General features: G+C 34.9%; 1 protein-coding gene across 1 annotated transcript in view; it reads left to right on the top strand.

The window, feature by feature from the left end:
- Nucleotides 1-18,335, top strand: part of wake (ankyrin repeat and fibronectin type III domain containing protein wide awake) — a 174,014-nt gene that overhangs the window by 84,622 nt on the left and 71,057 nt on the right. The window contains exons 2-3 of the mRNA XM_089638113.1: nt 1,381-2,286; nt 15,727-15,930. Coding sequence (XP_089494239.1) covers nt 1,473-2,286; nt 15,727-15,930 — 1,018 coding nt within the window. The 5' untranslated portion in view covers nt 1,381-1,472. The remainder of the gene's footprint in view (nt 1-1,380; nt 2,287-15,726; nt 15,931-18,335) is intronic.

The following is an 18,335-nucleotide window of genomic DNA, read 5'->3' on the forward strand; positions in this document are numbered from 1 at the left end:
TTTTTTTTCTAAGACCTCAAGTCTTGAATTTAAGGCTGAGTTTACTTGTTCATGTAGTTTTTCCAAATTATTTATTCGATATTTTAAATCTTCTTGCTGTTGAGATATGTTTTGAATGGTTTTTAATATTTCATTATTTTGGAGCAGGATTGCATCGTATTTTTTTCCAACAGATTCATTAACTGAGTCTTTGAAATTTGCGAATTCAGTTAAAAATAGATCGATTGTCAGATTACTAGTGCCATCTGTGGTTGTTGGTGGTAAGTTCACACTGGCGTATGATGAGGCGGCAATTGTAGATTTTGGTGTTGATGAAGGTTGTTTATTAGGTTTCTCGATAGATGTCAGTTCTAGATTTTTTTCAGACGTATTTTTTTTGGAGTTTTTTTGTGTTTTTGTGCAAAGTTTGCAGCGCCACTGTAAAATCTTAGTTCCTCGCCGTGAGGTCTCTGCGATATCGGCACAAATGAAGTGGTAATTATCGTCGCAGATACAACATGAGATGAAGTCTGACGGGGTGTCAATGTTTTTTTTACAGATGGAGCATAGTGTATTCATTTTAAAGGTAGTTTTTCAAAGTTTCACACAAAAAGAAAAAAACGACACAATGCTTGTTTCTTGTATGAGAGATGGCAGAGCCTTTGTGACGCTAAAAACGCCTTTGGGATAGGTTATTTGTGTTTATATAATGATCGAGTCACTTTTGCACTGAATTGTATTTTGTGGTACAAACACCAGAATAATGACGAGTATTCCGCCTTAGCGAGATAATTTGTGGGATAAAAAATTCACTGTCCCAACGCGCACTATCCTGATTAGACGAGTTAACCACTTTTTTAGTTTGATTTTCTAGTATTATGATTGTTAAAGCTAGGTAAGTTGAAGCAGCTGTCAAAATACGTCAACACTGGTAGACAATATGGCGGACAATATTAATAACTAAAGATCATCTTTGCACGATGTCATAGATTTGAACAAACGCTACAAACTTGGCAAAGATATAAAAAAAAACGTTGATCAGTAAATAATTACAAAACGAAATTGTGGTGGGGTGTGCAATGTGTGCATTGCGCATTGCTTCTATTCGTTGTTAAGGTAATATAATTTTGTCTATAATCCTGTCTCCTGAGACCCGGTCTCGTCAGGTCGGTGAATCCACGCACTAGTTCCTCTTTAAACATTTCCGATGCGCTGCAGTATCTTATGTGTCAAATAATAATTCTAAGAGCGTTATTGTAGTAGATTCGCATCTACGTTAATCTTTTTAGGTGCTGGATTGCGTTTTTCTACTGTTTGTTCATTATTAGAATCTGCGGGCAACCATAATGGATAAGATTTTTTACGATTTTTCTAAAACCCCAGTTATTTTTGTGATTGTAGCAAAGAATCCAGCCATCCAGAAATGTTCAGGAAAGCGGGGAGTCGTGAGATGAAGCGGGGATGATCTCTAAATGACCCGGGCCGCTGTCTAGATGGAAGCCTTCGCCGAGAGGCGGCGCAACCCTGCCTCAGGGGGGCTCCGGAGGTCCCGCTCCGTCAGGGCGTCCCTCCGCATGATCGGCAACCGCTGGAAGGGGCACAAACCCAACGGGGAGGTCCGCCTCAACCAGTCTCTCTCGGACCCGGACGAACCCAAAAACCCGGAGATCTTCACGCAGATCATCAAGAACGACGAACTGTACGTCAACTACAACTGGGATGCTGAATACAAAGATACAGAAGAACTAATATACACGGAGTTGGAAGTTAAGAAACTACTGAAGACCCCGGTCATGTCAAGGAAGAACTCGGAAGACAAACATAACAACGATATAAAAACACTATTACGTAGCTCCAGTGATAAACTCAATAAGCTAGACAAAAAGGACAAGTTCAGTGATATATTCAGAGGGAAATTAAAGGAAACCGCGACGCTGGACGACGCAGTCTTTCAAATCCCTGCAGCAGTGCCTCCTAAAGCAGCGGCAATCCTCCACATCCCAGCAAGTGCTCCTACCGATCTTGGAGAGTTTGATCTCAATAGACATCGCTATTTTGACAATAATTGTGTAGTGAACGGTTTTGTGCCAGGTAGTTGGAATCAAATGGATGCAGTGTTGAGCAGGGGTCCTCCCCTGGGAACGGAGCAGTGTTCCCCAGGGGATGGAAGAGTGCGAAGAGGATCAGAAGGAGATCAGGGAGGAACGGTTGCACCTTCATCTCCCAACTACTCCAAGCAGATGTTCGCCCTGTACAGCCCGCCCAAGGACAGGAAATCGACCATCTGGGGTTCGGACCACCACATACGTATGTTGCATGAATTATTTTTCATTGACTGCATTTTATGAATTATTATTTTATTGAATATTTGCAAAACATAACATAACACCCACACACTGCACTCTCGCCTATGGCATCACTACTTGTCTCTGCGGTCCGACAAATTTCCTTATCAAATTCCAACGGAAGTACGCCAGTGGAATTATCAGAACTCGTAACCTATTTTAATTCTCGCATTCTGGAAATTATGCTTTCCTATCTCTTGACGACAATGCCATGACCGAGTTACATTTTAATTTATTTTCTCGCATTTTAGTTTTCTTTTCTTATGGTTTTAGTGTTTATAATGTACAGCTCATTGTTCTATGAACCTTTTGGGGTCCAGCTATAAACATTTGTTATTCAATTTTGCCTATTATTTGAGGTTCTCGCCCGATAGCTCTCTTAAGATTGTCACCCTTTGAGTTTATATGCGTTTACTATTATTGAATTAAAGTACTATTTATTTCTAAATTCTGTCGTGAATCTATTTTTATTGTATTTTTTCCGCCTTCCCATGGCACTGTGGTAAATCAACTGATGGCCGAAAAAGGTGATTGATAAACAATTAATGTCCGGTATAAGCATGTTAAAAAAGAGCGGTGAAATGGTATGGAGGCGTGAATCAGATGAACGGCGAAAGGATTACTAGAAGAATGTACGGAACGCAAGTTGGTGGCAGAGGAAGTTTGGAGTCGCCCCAGCAAGACAGGAGGAAGCAGGATCAAAAGTGATGTTAAAGAATGAGTCAAGTCATGTCCGATAAACAGACGAGTATGTATGAGATGATATGGGAACCGAGTCGTGTAGCGTTCTACGAGTATTTTATCTGCCTATCTTTGCTAAGAAATGGCACGGCATGTTCGTTGGTTATTTATTTGTTTATTAGATAGTTATTACAGAAAATATAACTGACTAACAAACTAACTAGCAATCACGCCGTTTCCCCGCAGAGGTAGGCAGAGAGGGCGGAACGCCAAACAACTCGGTCTTGGCACACACTCCTTGCCTCATTCACATTCATACATCGTCTCATACATACTCATCTATTATTCTGACTCTTGACATGGCCCGACTCCAGTATCTGATTCACTTGATCGTGTCTTCCTCGGGCGTCCCTGACTTCTGCTACCATTCGCATTTGCATCGTATATCCTCCTTGCACTCCTTTCTTCGCTCATTCGCTCTACATGCCCAAACCATCTAAGCGTCCCTTTCTTAATCTTACTCATTACGCTTACATCAGTCTTGCACTCTTTGTGGATCTCTACATTCCTCACACGATCATACATGGTTTTACACACATACGCCTCAGGGATCTCATTTCAACAGCATTCAATCTACTTTCATCCTTTCTTTGCCAGTTCCATGCCTCACTTCCATACATCAGGGTAGGTACCAGAACTCCATTGTGGACTGCTAACTTCGCTTCTTACAATTTTTTGTTAGCGCCAACTGCGTTCAGTCCTCCATCAATGGAGTTTCCTGCATTTACCCTTCTTTCAATATCTCTGTCAGCCTTCCCATCTCTCATAAACATACTTAAAGGATATTGACATATAATACATAAGTTTTTTCCTTATTATTCTACTCTCCAGAAATTGAGCTCGATATCTCGTGGTTATGGGAGGAGTATTAAAAACATATTAAATGGCAAAAAACTTAAATCAACAACATTAATTTTTGAAAAACAATAATAATATTACGAGTATAATTTTTTTGCTAGTTGGTATGGGTTAATTATATATTAAGGGTATTAGATATCATTATCCAAGTTTAGGGAATTAATTTTTATATTTTACTATTCATATTTCAATGTTTTGGTTACATTAATATTATTTTTAGATAATAGTATATTGCACCATCTTACATCTAAATACAAGCATAGAGCTGAGCTGTGGTCGTTCTTAGTATTGGGATGGCTATTAAACCATTTTTTTTAATCTATTGCTTACGCTATCTCTGGGTGAATTTAATAATGTAGTTTTCTTTGTAAATTTGATATAAGGCATTTCTTTTATATAATTCTTTGATAGATGGTACATAAAATTCCCGAAATATCTCTAGAAGCCGTTAGTTATTTTATCTATTGTCTTTTCCGATACACCCAACTCATATAAATTTAAATATAAATTTCAATCCTCTCTTCCACCTATCAGCTACCTTTCTTGCTTCAAGGGCATTATTTTTCCCAAGGTATTCCAAGTTTTCATCATCCTTAACATTATGTACATAAATTAGTCAATGAATACAAATTATATTAACAGCCTCTAGGAGGATGGCTTGAGATCGTAACAACACGATTGACCCAATTACTCCATCTGTTTAACCTACTCTTCGCAAAAACAAATCTATCATTGAAATTAAACTACTATAGGATAACTTTTATTCGTTAAGATGGATAAATCATCGCTTTGTTCAAATAAATAGGTTAAGTAATATTTATTTTATTGGGGGATGTTTTTAGATCAAAAGCAGCGGGGAGGGGTAGAAGAAGCGGACGATTGAGGTCGGGAGTTACGTGGCTTGGTCCATATCCCTTTCAGTTTGGATTCTTGAATGGTAGTACCTATACAACCAGGGAGATAACTAGATAGATGGGCAAATGTACTACATTTTAATTTATATTGTTTCGGTCGATGTGAGAAAACTTTGTTATATGATCATCGGTATTCCGATTTGGGGATTGTTGCAAGGCTGAATTGGTAAGTCAGATTGTTGGACGTACTTGGCTCTTCGGGTCTTGTTCAATAATATATACTCATAATCACTTTAAACTATCCACTTAACATAGCAACGATAGAATTTTGATTGTCCTATGCCTGTTTGACGCCTGATTTTAACACGGTTCATAGACATGCATTGTTAATTATTGTACAACACTAACATGGCTTCCATAAATCATTAGCTTTAATATCGGCGTCCATATATCTTGCCTCAACACCTTGGCGCCCCGCTCACTAATAAACTATTGGTAATTGAATCCCGCTAGTTCCCGAAACACTTTGTAATCCCGCCCCGTATTCCATAACATCCCCTGCGAGGATGCGGAGTGAAGGGATCACCAACCTCTCTATAGTTACCACGAGCATCTAATTATATAATTAATTGGTTTTGAAAGTGTTTAAATAGGTACATACATGGTTGAAGACTTGTTCATTGCTAGCCACTGCTTTAAAGTTATGTATACAAAAAAATAACGATATCAAATTAATATACTATGATTAATAAATAATCGAATATCTGTGATCAGTCTGAGTTAAAAAGATGCCTGTGGAATAAAGAAGAAAGGGAACAAAAATGGAGAAAAGGGGAAAGAAAGATAATTAAGGAGAACAAAATTGATAAAAGTGGGTTAGGTAATAAATGAGGAAGGAGGAGAAGAAATAAATGGAAATTAGTGTAGGAAAAGGAATAAATAAGAAAATGAAACGCAAAGGCTTTAATATTTAACCAAGACCCTTGTCAATTACTCTGAATTGCTAATAAATAAACAAACAGCTGATTAAATTATAGGTTGAATAATTCTTATTGGTTGTTTTTCAGAATTTGAACAATTCATCAAATTTCAAAGTTGATTTTCAAGGTCTGTGAAGGTTATATTCAAGTTCTGTTATTATTTCAGTTTTATGAAACAACTTGTCAATAATGATATAATAACAAAACTTGAATAGCACCTTCACAGAACTTAAATAACCTTATTTGAAATTTGATGAATTGTTTAAATTCTATCAAACGGGTATGTTTCAAAGTCCTTAATTCATAATTACATTTTGTGTTTTAGAAGTTTTTATAAATATTTCTAAAATTATTGAACGGAAAACAATTTCGTTATTTGGTTGAAATGGAGCCGTGATTTATTTTAACATTTTCCAATTATCGGGTATCATAAACACTAGCTTCGAGCATTCGTGTATCTTGTGTAGCCATCGCTTAAAATCCGGTACCGTTCTGTACGACGCACGCGACAAGGCGATATGTATGTAGTTTCATACACTCGGAAACTTTTTAAATTTGATAAGTTCATCCCCGACTGGCTGCCTACTCCTGAAGTCTGACGTGACACCGTTGAAAGTTGGTCCCCGCCCTGATTAAGTCTATATTTCACTTGAGGGGCGGGTGACGGAGGGCGGAGGTGGTGGCATTATTCCCTTAGAACCTGCGACTGGGGCGGACTGCGAGATATTAGTAACACAGGAGGCTTAGTTTTCAATTTCACACTGACTTTTAGGCCAATGGTTTGGTTGACGTGATAATAAATTAGCAATAGCGACCTAATTATTTACAAGTGTTTTCCGACCTCTTTCATTCTCTCAATGAAGATATTTTTGTATTCATGCATACACATCATCGAACATACTAATTTCAGTTTGGGTCTGTAAGTGGGTGGTTGTGACTCTGGTTCAATGAACTCTGATTTGTTTTGAATTTAAGTGTAATTTTCCAAATTTGAACTGATTGTGTCAAGAATTCAGACAAGCGATAATAAGCGACTCCCTTCAAATTAGTATATTTTCGAGAATATTTTTTTCATGATCATTCTACAGCAATTCTCCTTGTTCCGATGTGTTATTTACATAAACTTTCTGCTTCCATCCAATCCAACAATTATAATATATTTAATTAACAATTATCCCATATTTTTTCATGGATCTGGGCTAGTATGTTACTGAATTGTAAGAAAACATCAATTTAAGAATGTTTTATCGATTTTCCTTGATGATATATAATGACGATACATAGAATTTTCGTTTTAGTGCAAAAAAAATATAATGATAATATATTCGTAATTAACTAAACGTTTATCACTAAACCTGTCGATTCATTCGTAAGGCATGCAATCCCGTTTTGAATCGGAATTACCAATAATTTCAAGAGATTCTTAATAAATCTGCAATAGTCATTTTTCTCCGTGTAGAGTAGTTTTCTAAAACTAGTAGTAACTAAAAAAACTAAACTATATCAAATAGGTTATTTTTCTTATCGAGAGATATGTGTGTGTGTGTGTGTTAGAGATATGTAATGTACAACCGTATTACCAAATGAGAGATCCGGAAAAAGAAGCTTAGGTTGTTTGGATACCAAATAGGTTATTTTTCTTATCAAGAGATATGTGTGTGTGTGTTAAGGCGATGCACTACGTCGTGTAATATTTTAAATTGAGCCGCTATCAATAACAACCCTTACGTAGATGGCGATAAGGTTTAAATTCCCGCTTAACACCATCCGCCTGTTTTGATTTATGCAAGAAAAAAACATGGCCAAAAAGTACATTTTATTTTGTTAATGTTCAGGCATAAATATTTAATTTTTTTTCGATCATTTTATAAATAACTTAATTTTCCACACTATACAATAAAATCATAACCGAAAATGGGTTCGTAAGTAGGAGATTTTGAACTTTAAATCAGTTTTCATAGGCCTTATACATTATTTTTTTCTGGGCTTATAAAAAGACTTATCTAAAAAATACTCGATTATTTTAAAGGCCAAGATGTATTCTACTTGCAGTATTTAATAAAAGCATCTAAAACATTTCTAGGCGACCAAATTTTCAACCGTACAACCGTATTTTTACCAAATGAGAGATTCGGAAAGATAGGCCTAGATTGTTTGGATAAATACAGCAGAGGCGAATTAAGGTGCGTCAAGGTCAAGAGTGGATGTAAGAAAAAGTCGGGGAGGCCCAGGAAGACATAGTGAAGAAAGACATTAGTTTATAAACTAATCGGAATTATAGAATAATAGGAATTTATCAGACGGTGTATGAATATGGAAAAAGCAAAGAGTGCGTTCCAAGACAGATGTGTGAAAATTTCATCCTCTCTAATGTAACGAAATGACTCCTGGTACCGTTTCCTATCGGAGGTTTATTTATTTATTTATTACACGCCCTAGTGGGCTTTTCTTAAAAAAAAATACAAGCATTTTGTATCAGAGTAAACACTTAAAAATTAATACAATAAAGAAGAATGTAAACATAATGGCAAAAATGAATCCTCACGCATATAATTGAGTTTAAAAGATTCAACAAAACAAAATAGTAGAAGCGGAGAAGTTATATAGGTACAAAGGTTTAAGGTTTTTTTTAAGGTTTACTATCATCAGGGAATTATTATCAGCAGAGGAAAAAACAAAATAAAATAACAAATAAATAAATTGTTCATCCTGCATCCCAGAACTACTAAGTGCAAGATTTGCGAGAATAGTTACTATTATAATTTACATAGACTTCGAATCCATACCACGAATGGTTCGTTAGGTTAATTGGCATTTCCGAAATCCCCAACTTCCATTAATCTTTCATCACATATTTAACGAATCACTATATATGGCCCAAGTTCCATTCAATTTGTCGGTTAAGCTCGTGTGATATTTCATCTCCGGGTTGTACGCGACTCGGCTCCTCTCACGAGTGGAGCTGCCTCCGTCCTACTTAGACGAGACAATACCCTCAAATAACGTTGGAATCTTAAGGCGAAGCTTAATGCTAAATCACTATTTTGATTAGTCTTTATAACTAATTGGTCTACATTATGAATACCAAAAAATATGCTTTAGATAAATTGAAGGTTTTTCTATCGTTTCGCTTGAGTAGAATACAAATAAAATAATAAATTACTCGATAAAAAATATAAATGTACACTACTAAAAAAAAATAATTTTCAATATAAATGTATGAACGCGTAAAAGAAACAACTTTTAAAAAATACAGTACTAGAGCTAAGATTATCTGTGACAGTTTCACTTGATTAACTATTTTGCTTTCTTATAAAATTATTTACAAAATAAATAAAAACCAGTTTTGTGCTTGAAATCAAATGTTTCTAGACTCCGTTTGTCAAACAATTTTAATGCCTATTACCTACAATATAAGGTATACCAAGAATATACACATTTTTGGCTTGTAGCTTCCTCTTAAAGACGTAAGTGAAGAAGCCTTGAACACAAATATAAGACACTCGGCCCTGTGTATTGGACAGACCTACGATTGAATTTGCTCTATCAAATCTCTAAAATAAAATGGGAATCTTAACGACATGTATTGTTTCGTAGTACTTTCACACAAACGAAGTATTGAATTCCGTAAGTTTAAACTCAAACTTAAACTTTAGTAAACTTAGACATAAGTGAGAAGTCGTGTAAAAATAATTTTCGTGCGCGGCCCGCCCTCATGAAGGACATATGGTCGAATTTGCCCTAGCGGACCTAGAAAATTGATCTTTCCGTGGTGTTTATTTTAACTATTTTTGATAAAGTATTAATAAAATCTCAGATGTTTGTAGAGGAATCCCTCGGAAAGTTACTAATTCACCGTCTATAAAAATAAAATCTGATGCTTACCACTAATTTAATGCATTTTTCAATTATTTATCTAAGTATTTGAGGGACAATTATTGATATATAGTCAGACATATCAATAATTGTCCTCTTTCCTGTCTGAGGTTTACTAGTCACGTACACTTCGAATCCATACATACAACCGATAATATAATTTGTTATGTTAGGTTATAGTTTTATAATCTCACGGTATTGCGCTAGTAATATTATGGCGCGAATACATTTGCAAGCCGAAACACGAGAAATTCGGAAATTAATGTATTAATTAATTAACGAATTTTCTTTATTGTATAGCAGATGTGTTCTTGCCATTTTAGGTTTTTTTCGTTGATTATTTCTAGATATGTAATTTTATCGGCTGTTTTCAGAATTTAACATTTTGGTGGACAGTGCTTGGGATAATATTGTATGAGAGAATGATCATGTAAGACTAAGTAAGGTTGAAATTAGGTCAATTAATATTCCTGCACATTTATTGACTTCATTAAGAGCTGATTATATAAGTGCTGTTTCATCTTGTGGGCTTTTAGTTTTTATGAAGCCGATTTGTTTGCAGTGTAATATTTTATTGTCTACCAGAAAATCTACAATCCGTTTTTTTCAGAATCTTTTAAAGACTTTTGAATACTTTAGATATTAGGGATATTTGAGATAATTGACTGTCGATAATTTGAGAAATTTTGTGTGTCACCGGTTTTAAAGATAGGTGATATTATAAATTATTTATAATTTGTCAGACTGTTTTGTTATTTTTACAGAAGTGTGGTCAAAACCTAGAGAAGAACCATTATTATTGGTTATATTTCTGGGGCCATTCATAGTGCTGCCAGCATTTTCATTCGTGTGAAAACCAATGACATAGACGTTACATAAAATATCGAGTAGTGTGCAAGAGCCGCTTTTCCCAGATATATGGAAACCTGTATAGTCCTACAACCGACTACTTGCATTTCTGGCACTCGTTCAAAGGTCGCATCCTCGTAAGTGAAGATCCATGTAAAAATGCTTTCCAATAATGCAATGTTTAGGTAACGTTATAAGTACGTAAGACCTTTGAATCGATAGATAGTATACATTTTTAGATAGAAGTGCAATACGGTGGCGGTATGTCACTTTTCAGTGAGCTATAGTGATAAAATTGAAAAATACGACATTAACGATGTTATTGTAGTTTTTTCTTTATCAATTTTTTTTCTGATGAAGATATTTCCGAAGAAAGAATCTTGAAAATCTTTACAAAAAAAATAATTTCAGCTACAACAACGTAATTAATGTTTTTTCAATCTTACCACTAGCTCACTGAAAAGTAACGGACCGCCACTGATGCAATGTACAGAGAGAAAAATGAGTATTGCTGATTTATTAAAAATCTCTTGAAATTATTGGTATTCCTGTTATAAACCCGAATGCAGGCCGCTTCCTGATAAACTTTTTGTAAATTCGTTATAATATCTGAACACATGTTCATGCACCTGCGTTTGTCTTAATAATATACATGGTGTCCGGAAACTCGTAGTACAAGCGGGAAACTGGAGAATCTACACCACATGGGGAACCCAAATAAACATAAAGTTTTTTGATTTGAGCATTTTCAAAAAAAAAAAAAAAAAACCAAAAAAAAAATTTTTTTGCCTATTTTAGGGTTAAAGTTTTTTCTGGTGTTTAGGGTTGAATAACAGATGTTTTAACCCTGCAGAGCAGAAATATTTTATGATTACACCGGGTTAAATGAAGGGTGATTTCAAAATAATGCTTCAAATCCGAGTTTCTTCATTTGTTTTACTTTCAAATAGTTTTAATTAGTTGGGTACTTTGATCTTCAGTAATAATTTATAAGAATTTGATTAAAAAAAAAAAAAAAATCAACTTCAAGCTCGATTTACTCGATAACGAAAGCTCAAATAAATAAAAAAAAAAATACTACAAAATCGACTCCAAATGTGATGTAGATTCACCAATTTCCCGCTTGTACTACGAGTTTCCGGACACCCTGTATAACGACGAAATGCGAAAAAGTTGGGATTTTTATTAAAACGCGTTTTACGAAATTGTGACAAAACATTGGTGTTTTACTAAAAAGTTTATTATCTATCAATTCATTCGTTAATGGCCTGCAATCCATTTTTAACCGGACTACGAAAAATTTGAAGAGATTCGTAATAATTTACCAAAATTATTTTATCAGTAAATTTTCTTCGTGCAGTTTCCAACGTGAATAAGTGGGAGGGGAGTAGTTGAATATTGGATGCGTCTTAGTTTAGTTCAGGTTAGGTATCCTCAACTAACATCGACTAAAGCCAGCAGCTTTAAGCCATTCTTAGCGAAAACTTTCGCGTCTGTGGTAAGTTTTTTTTTTATCAATAAATGTAGGTACTGTTTTTCCTACTGCCTCCGATTCTCTCCCCCCTCACAAGATACCCCAATTTGGAATTTCATAGTCACACCCTCTATCCGAGAGGTTGGGACTCTTGTACGGTATTCACTTCATACAAGTTAATCTAATACCCCAAAAATAATTATGTATGTTCTCTCTCTTACAAATGAAATAAAATTTGATCGTTGTTACCTTCGCCAGAAACCTTCTGCCTATATATATTTTATTTTTTTATCATAAATGAAATATTAAAAAGTTAATTTGTTTTAATATTCCATTTATGGATGTTTTAAAGGCTAGTAAAGTAAACCTTGCATAAAACGAAACCGTGCGGTCTTACGTGCCTATTTTTTTTCATTTACGATTTTTAAAAGCCTTTCGTGTTTTTTCTTACTTTTTATTATCTCCTTTCACCTCGTAAACAGTAATTATTTCTTCATCTATACGTATATTTCACATACCTACTGTTTTTTCCCACGTTTAATTTCCTGCAATAAGTAGTAAGAAGTTATATAGTATGATCATACTATATAACTCCGATTGAATTGCGTAATGTAGGGGGAGGTCCTACAGTACCGGCCGGCCTCTAGTACCAGCCAGTTACAATTTCCGAGATTCTACAACAGATGGCTCTGAGACAGTTCATGCAATACACGCAGTATGATATCACATGAAGATGCCCCGCTCGGCGGCGACAAGTTTCAACTAGCTTCGTGTCAGTGTTAAGATATCTGTTGGGAGGAGCGGACGTTCGCCGCACGATTAAAGTTCAGTGTGTTATTTCTATAGTTTTGAGGACGACTTCTAAAGAAGTCAAACTTGGTATGTATTGAGTGTTTATATAGCTATTATAAAATACATTTAAAATAAATCTTTATTCGCACAGTGTCACGCTAAGTCGAAATAATATTTTACTCCGTTCCCTGCAGTACCGGCCACAAAATTGTCCTCCAGTACTGGCCACTATTTAAATTAATGTTTGTGTGATTAATTTTGCTTTTAGGTAAACAAAGATGCCAGACCAGGAAGATATTAGTCAGACGAAGAAGAAACAGGGGACCTGGGATCCTAACAATTTGCGAAAAGCCGTGGAAAAGGTGCTGAGTAAATGAATATGCTGGAACAGAAAAAGGCAGATAAAATGTGTGCTGAATCAGTTGAGAATGAATCAGGCGAGGCAAGCGTTTGCTTTCAGGAAAATATGTTGCCAAAAATTGTACAAAAAACAAAAAAAAATGTCAACAGTCTCCCAATACACCAACTCAAGAAGATACAGTCTGCCCATTGTGTCTAGAGTCTCATGAAGAAGACTGGATTCAATGCGGAAATTGTAAGATCTGGATACACGAGGCCTGCGCCAACGTTTCAGAGACATCAGCTATATATATTTGCGATTATTGTCTTGGATAAATATAATGTTTCATTTTTTTGCTATTATTTTTTTATGTTTAGCGATTATTACCTTGGATAAATATTGAATTTTTAGCTGGCCGGTACTGGAGGCCAATTTTTTAAATGTCGTTTTTTCATGTTCTTACAATTTTATTAATAAAGTTGACTGTTTCTAAATATATCGATATTTTATTATTTCTATTTATAGTAAAAGAGTTCCTTTACACATTTCACTAGGTATTTTGCACATAAGGGAAAGGATTTTTATTTCATTACAAATAATCCTTAAGGTGACGGTACTAGAGGACCTCCCCCTATAGGGTTTTCCAATTAGAGGTGTTATTTTGAATAGCCCGCTATTTCGGTAGATGTTACTTTTGAAGCTGTCATTTTTTGACATTTGACAAGTAGAAACTACGCCATTAATAAAAATGGAACGATACACGCTTCAACAACGCATTGAAATTATTAAAATTCACTTGAGTGAATCAAATGCAAATCATATTGAGTGATGAGGCCCATTTCCACCTCGGTGGCTTCGTCAACAAGCAAAATTGTCGCATCTGGGGCTCGGAAAACCCAAGAGTTATTGTTGAAAAGCCTCTCTATCCTCAACGTATGACTGTTTGATGCGGTTTATGGTCCGGCGGAGTCATTGGACCTTACTTTTTCGAAAATGAGGCTGGAGCAACAGTTACGGTGAATGGATTGCGCTATCGAGAGATGATTAATGATTTTTTATGGCCGGAATTGGATGGTATTGATCTGGACAACGTTTACTTTCAACAAGACAGCGCTACGTGCCACACAAGCAACGAAACCATTGATCTTTTACGGGAAAAGGTTAAAATAACACCTCTTATTGGAAAACCCTGTATTACATAAAGAAGGTACACTCCATAACTTAACACAATATACACATTTATTTGATATTATTTAGTAATTTATAAATAATATTTATGATTCATAATATGGTTCTTGTTTCTTGTACTAACAAAAAAATGTTTATATTTTTAAATCAGTTACTTGGGTTGTGAAGTTTCAAATCTCCATATTCGATAATAATATTATTAATATTTGATTGACGATGAAATCAAAAATTAGAGCCATTTTGAATTTTCGACATTTGAACAGTCCTCATTAAACGCCCATTCTCGGACCGTTTCAGCTTTTGCTGAAATTGTAATCAGCCGTCAAGCATAGCGATCGTTCTGTGCCTCATGTTTTGCGGCTAATTATTAACAAGACCACTATTAGCTTGTTGCCATCCAGGCGTCGCGGGTTAACTGTTTCAATGCCAATCACTCCCATAGGCGGACCGATTATATGTAATTTTAACTGTGACAAAAGCTCCTGGCAGCGAATTTATAAATTCTCTGCCAGCTCCGTAATTGTACTAGCTACTTTGAGGTAAAAATTTTGAGGAATTATCACATTGTATTGTTGATTCGTAACCAGAGTTTTTTTTGTCTTTTTTTAGATGCCATGATCGCAAATATTGATAAAAGCTGAAACGGGCTGAGAATAACTAAAATCACCTTGTGTCAGTTTTAAATGTTTTAATAAAATAAGTATTTATATAAGGCGAGATACCAGTGTCAAAATTGCTTCACGATATTAGAATAATTAAAATATATATTATATCATAATTGCAGCAAACGAGCGACAGTAAGATCAAAATAAGCGGTTAAGGCGAAGCTTAATGCTAAAGCACTATTTTGATTAATCTTTATAACGAATTGCTGTACATTATGAATACCTAAAAATATGCTTTAGATAAAATGAAGGTTTTCCCATCGTTTCACTTGAGTAGAATACAAATAAAAAATACTCAATAAAAAATATAAATGTAAACTACTAAAAAATATTTTTTTCAATAGAAATCTATGAACGCGTAAAGGAAACATCTTTAAAAAAATACAGTATTATAGCTAAGATTATCTGTGACAGTTTCACTTGATTATCTTTTTTGCTTTCTTATAAAATTATTTACAAAATAAATTTTAAAAAATCGAACGTTTCTAGACTCCGTTTGTCAAGCAATTTTAATGCCTATTACCTTCAATATAAGGTATACCAAGAATATACACATTTTGGCTTGTAGCTTCCTCTTAAGTTGATGAGAGTCACTGCCTGTATCGGGCCGTTTTTTGGTTTTAAGGGGATTGTTCAAATTCCAAAAATAAAAAAATGGCACTGATCGTCAATTTGGTTTTGTTTGCACTTATTTGTTTTTCTTCCATTTATTTGTATTTTTTTTCATAAATTTATTATTTTTCCATTTAATTATTATTTTTTATTTATCATTTCCTGCCTCCCAGGGCCAGCGACCTGCGAGGGCCTCCCCTCTGTGGCGGGCGGGGACCCGGCGCCCCCTTGCCAAGGGGCCCGGGCCCCCCAGCCGGCACCCCCAGCGCCCCTCGCGGTGCCCCAGCACCCCGGGGCCCACAAGATGTCCAAGAAGCAGAGCAAGCAGGTCCAGCAACAGCTCGAGAAGCTGGCGCAGATCAATATACACCTGCATGGTGAGAAATGTATTCGTATGGTGGTGGTTTTGCTACTAATAAACGGAGACGAACTGAATGCAATTGGATGTCAATATGTTTTAACTAATCTTACACACCGTCTAACCTAACCTAACTCGACCCAACAAACCTAACCTCACCATATTCTATCCCAACCCTACCTAACCCTACGCAAACTAATTACCGAGTCTCATTTATTCTAACCTAGACTAACATTACCAAAACTTTTACATTACCTAATCTGTATTTATAAAGAAGTGGCGGCCGTCGACTTGTTTTTTTTATTTGTACAAATCTATAGTTTTATTCCGAGATTGATGAAATTTTGCAAACTTGACGGACGATATAAGAGGAAAACTACTGTTTATATCTGATTTCGAAAAACTCTATATAAAATCTTGGCAATGCCGGAGACTTCAGCTTGTGTTAAATAAGACTATCGATTTAATTTTTGTATTGTTATTCATTAAATAAATTACTAAATTAACCTAACCTCACCTAACCTATTCTATTTTTAATTCATTGTCCTTGAAGAAAACACACTGATAATATGTGAAAACCATTTTTAAATAAGCTACCTAAATAAGTGCCTACATACTTATGTTGCATGCATACTACCTTTTTATTAACAGAGTGATAAAAAATAATGCATATTGATAGAAGTAAGTTCATCAGTAATTGTACAGCAGACAGAAGGTTAATTAAGAAAATTATTAAGTTTATAAACCAACCGTGCAATAACCGTGTACCACAGTATGTTATTTCAAATGATCTGCATAAGGGTAAATATTCTGTTAATATTTTTTTGGTTTTTTATATATATATATATATATATATTTGATTTTTATATGAATACCGCACAAGAGTCCCAACTGCTCCCAACCGTCTGGAGCCAGTGAGACAATGGCATCCCCAATTGGGGTTTCTTGTGAGGCTGAAGATTGCGGGGAGGGGAAGGAGGTGAGGAATGGGAGGGTGTGGGAGTTCCTGGCTATTCAGATCCGGTCACCAAACACGGCTAGAGCCATTTAAATCAAGGTTTCAATTCGTAATGGTGGTCTCACATTAGGACGATACTGTTATCTTCGACTCTAGAACGTGCCGCAAGTATACTTTATATAATGTAAAATTTAAAAAATGTGAAATAACACAAATTAATTAAATAAAATTTACTTGCTCAAGCCAAGATTTGAACCCGCGACTTTCGGCTTGCTAGTCGAGATCTTTACCCCTCGACCACGAAAAGACTATCAAATATATATGTTTCATGCTTTTAATTAATACCTCGCTTATTGAGAATAACTCGTGTTTAGGGAGAATTTAGTAATTTAAGAGTAAATGTAAGAACAGTATTTTAAATTAAACATAATTGCGTAGTGTTTTAGAAAAGTGTAGGTACGAATATTGGCTCCTTTTGATAATTTTTCGAATTGAAATTTCATGAAAAATTAAGCTTCCAACGATAAATTTACATTTACCAACCTTTTTATAAAACATTAAAAACATGTCAAATGCAGAGGATTTTTAATATCTTCATAAAGTTTTGTTTTTTGCACTCACTACGGATATACACGCCGATATGATATAATTTATATATGTAGAAATCACGGAGTGTTACGCGCTATTCAATAATATAAAAATATAACGAACGTAAAATGTGACAGAGGGAAATAAATTAACTATAATAAGCAACAAACACCTTAAGTTAATGTTGTTTATAGTTTTTTTACCGTGAGACACTTCAATAGTAAAGTTGTTAAACTACTAGTTTTTGCGTTGCTTTTTACACTTCAACTAGTGATGGACATTATCGAATCGTTTTAATGATTCTTTCGATTTAATCGTTACATCGTTTTAGATACATGAACCACTATTTCCGTTTCACATTGTTCGCACAATGTGTGGTTAAAAAAACGACGATGATGATTTTCGTGTCCAAAATAGAGGTCTTAAAATAATTTATTACGTATGTAAGTATGTTATTTCGAGGGAAAGTCCCAAATTAGATATACTTGTTTTAAAAAAAATCTGTAAAAGTCTTTGTAAAGAATGACAGCGACGATTTCTGTATCATTTTATTCTTAATTTACGCGAAATGCTGTAGGAATTTAGTAAAAAACTGTCTAAATTATCTCTACCTACAGTTATGACATTCGATAATTTTGACTAAGTACCTGTTTATTGCTTTTTCAATTGAGTTCTTTTTATTTAATCGATTGTAATAAAAAATAATATTTGGACGATTTATGTAGCACTGTTTTTTGTGAAAAATAACCTCAAGGGCGCTGTACAATTTTTTTTTCATAGCTCTATCTTATTACTACCTGTAGACCTGTAGACAATCGATTATAACAACTAACAGATTGCTTCTATCAGTTCATCGATCAATAATCGAATTTGACCAA

The sequence above is a fragment of the Hesperophylax consimilis genome, chromosome 12 (genome assembly GCF_061612785.1).
Source record: "Hesperophylax consimilis isolate HC1 chromosome 12, BYU_Hcon_1.0, whole genome shotgun sequence".
Lineage (NCBI taxonomy): Eukaryota > Metazoa > Arthropoda > Insecta > Trichoptera > Limnephilidae > Hesperophylax > Hesperophylax consimilis.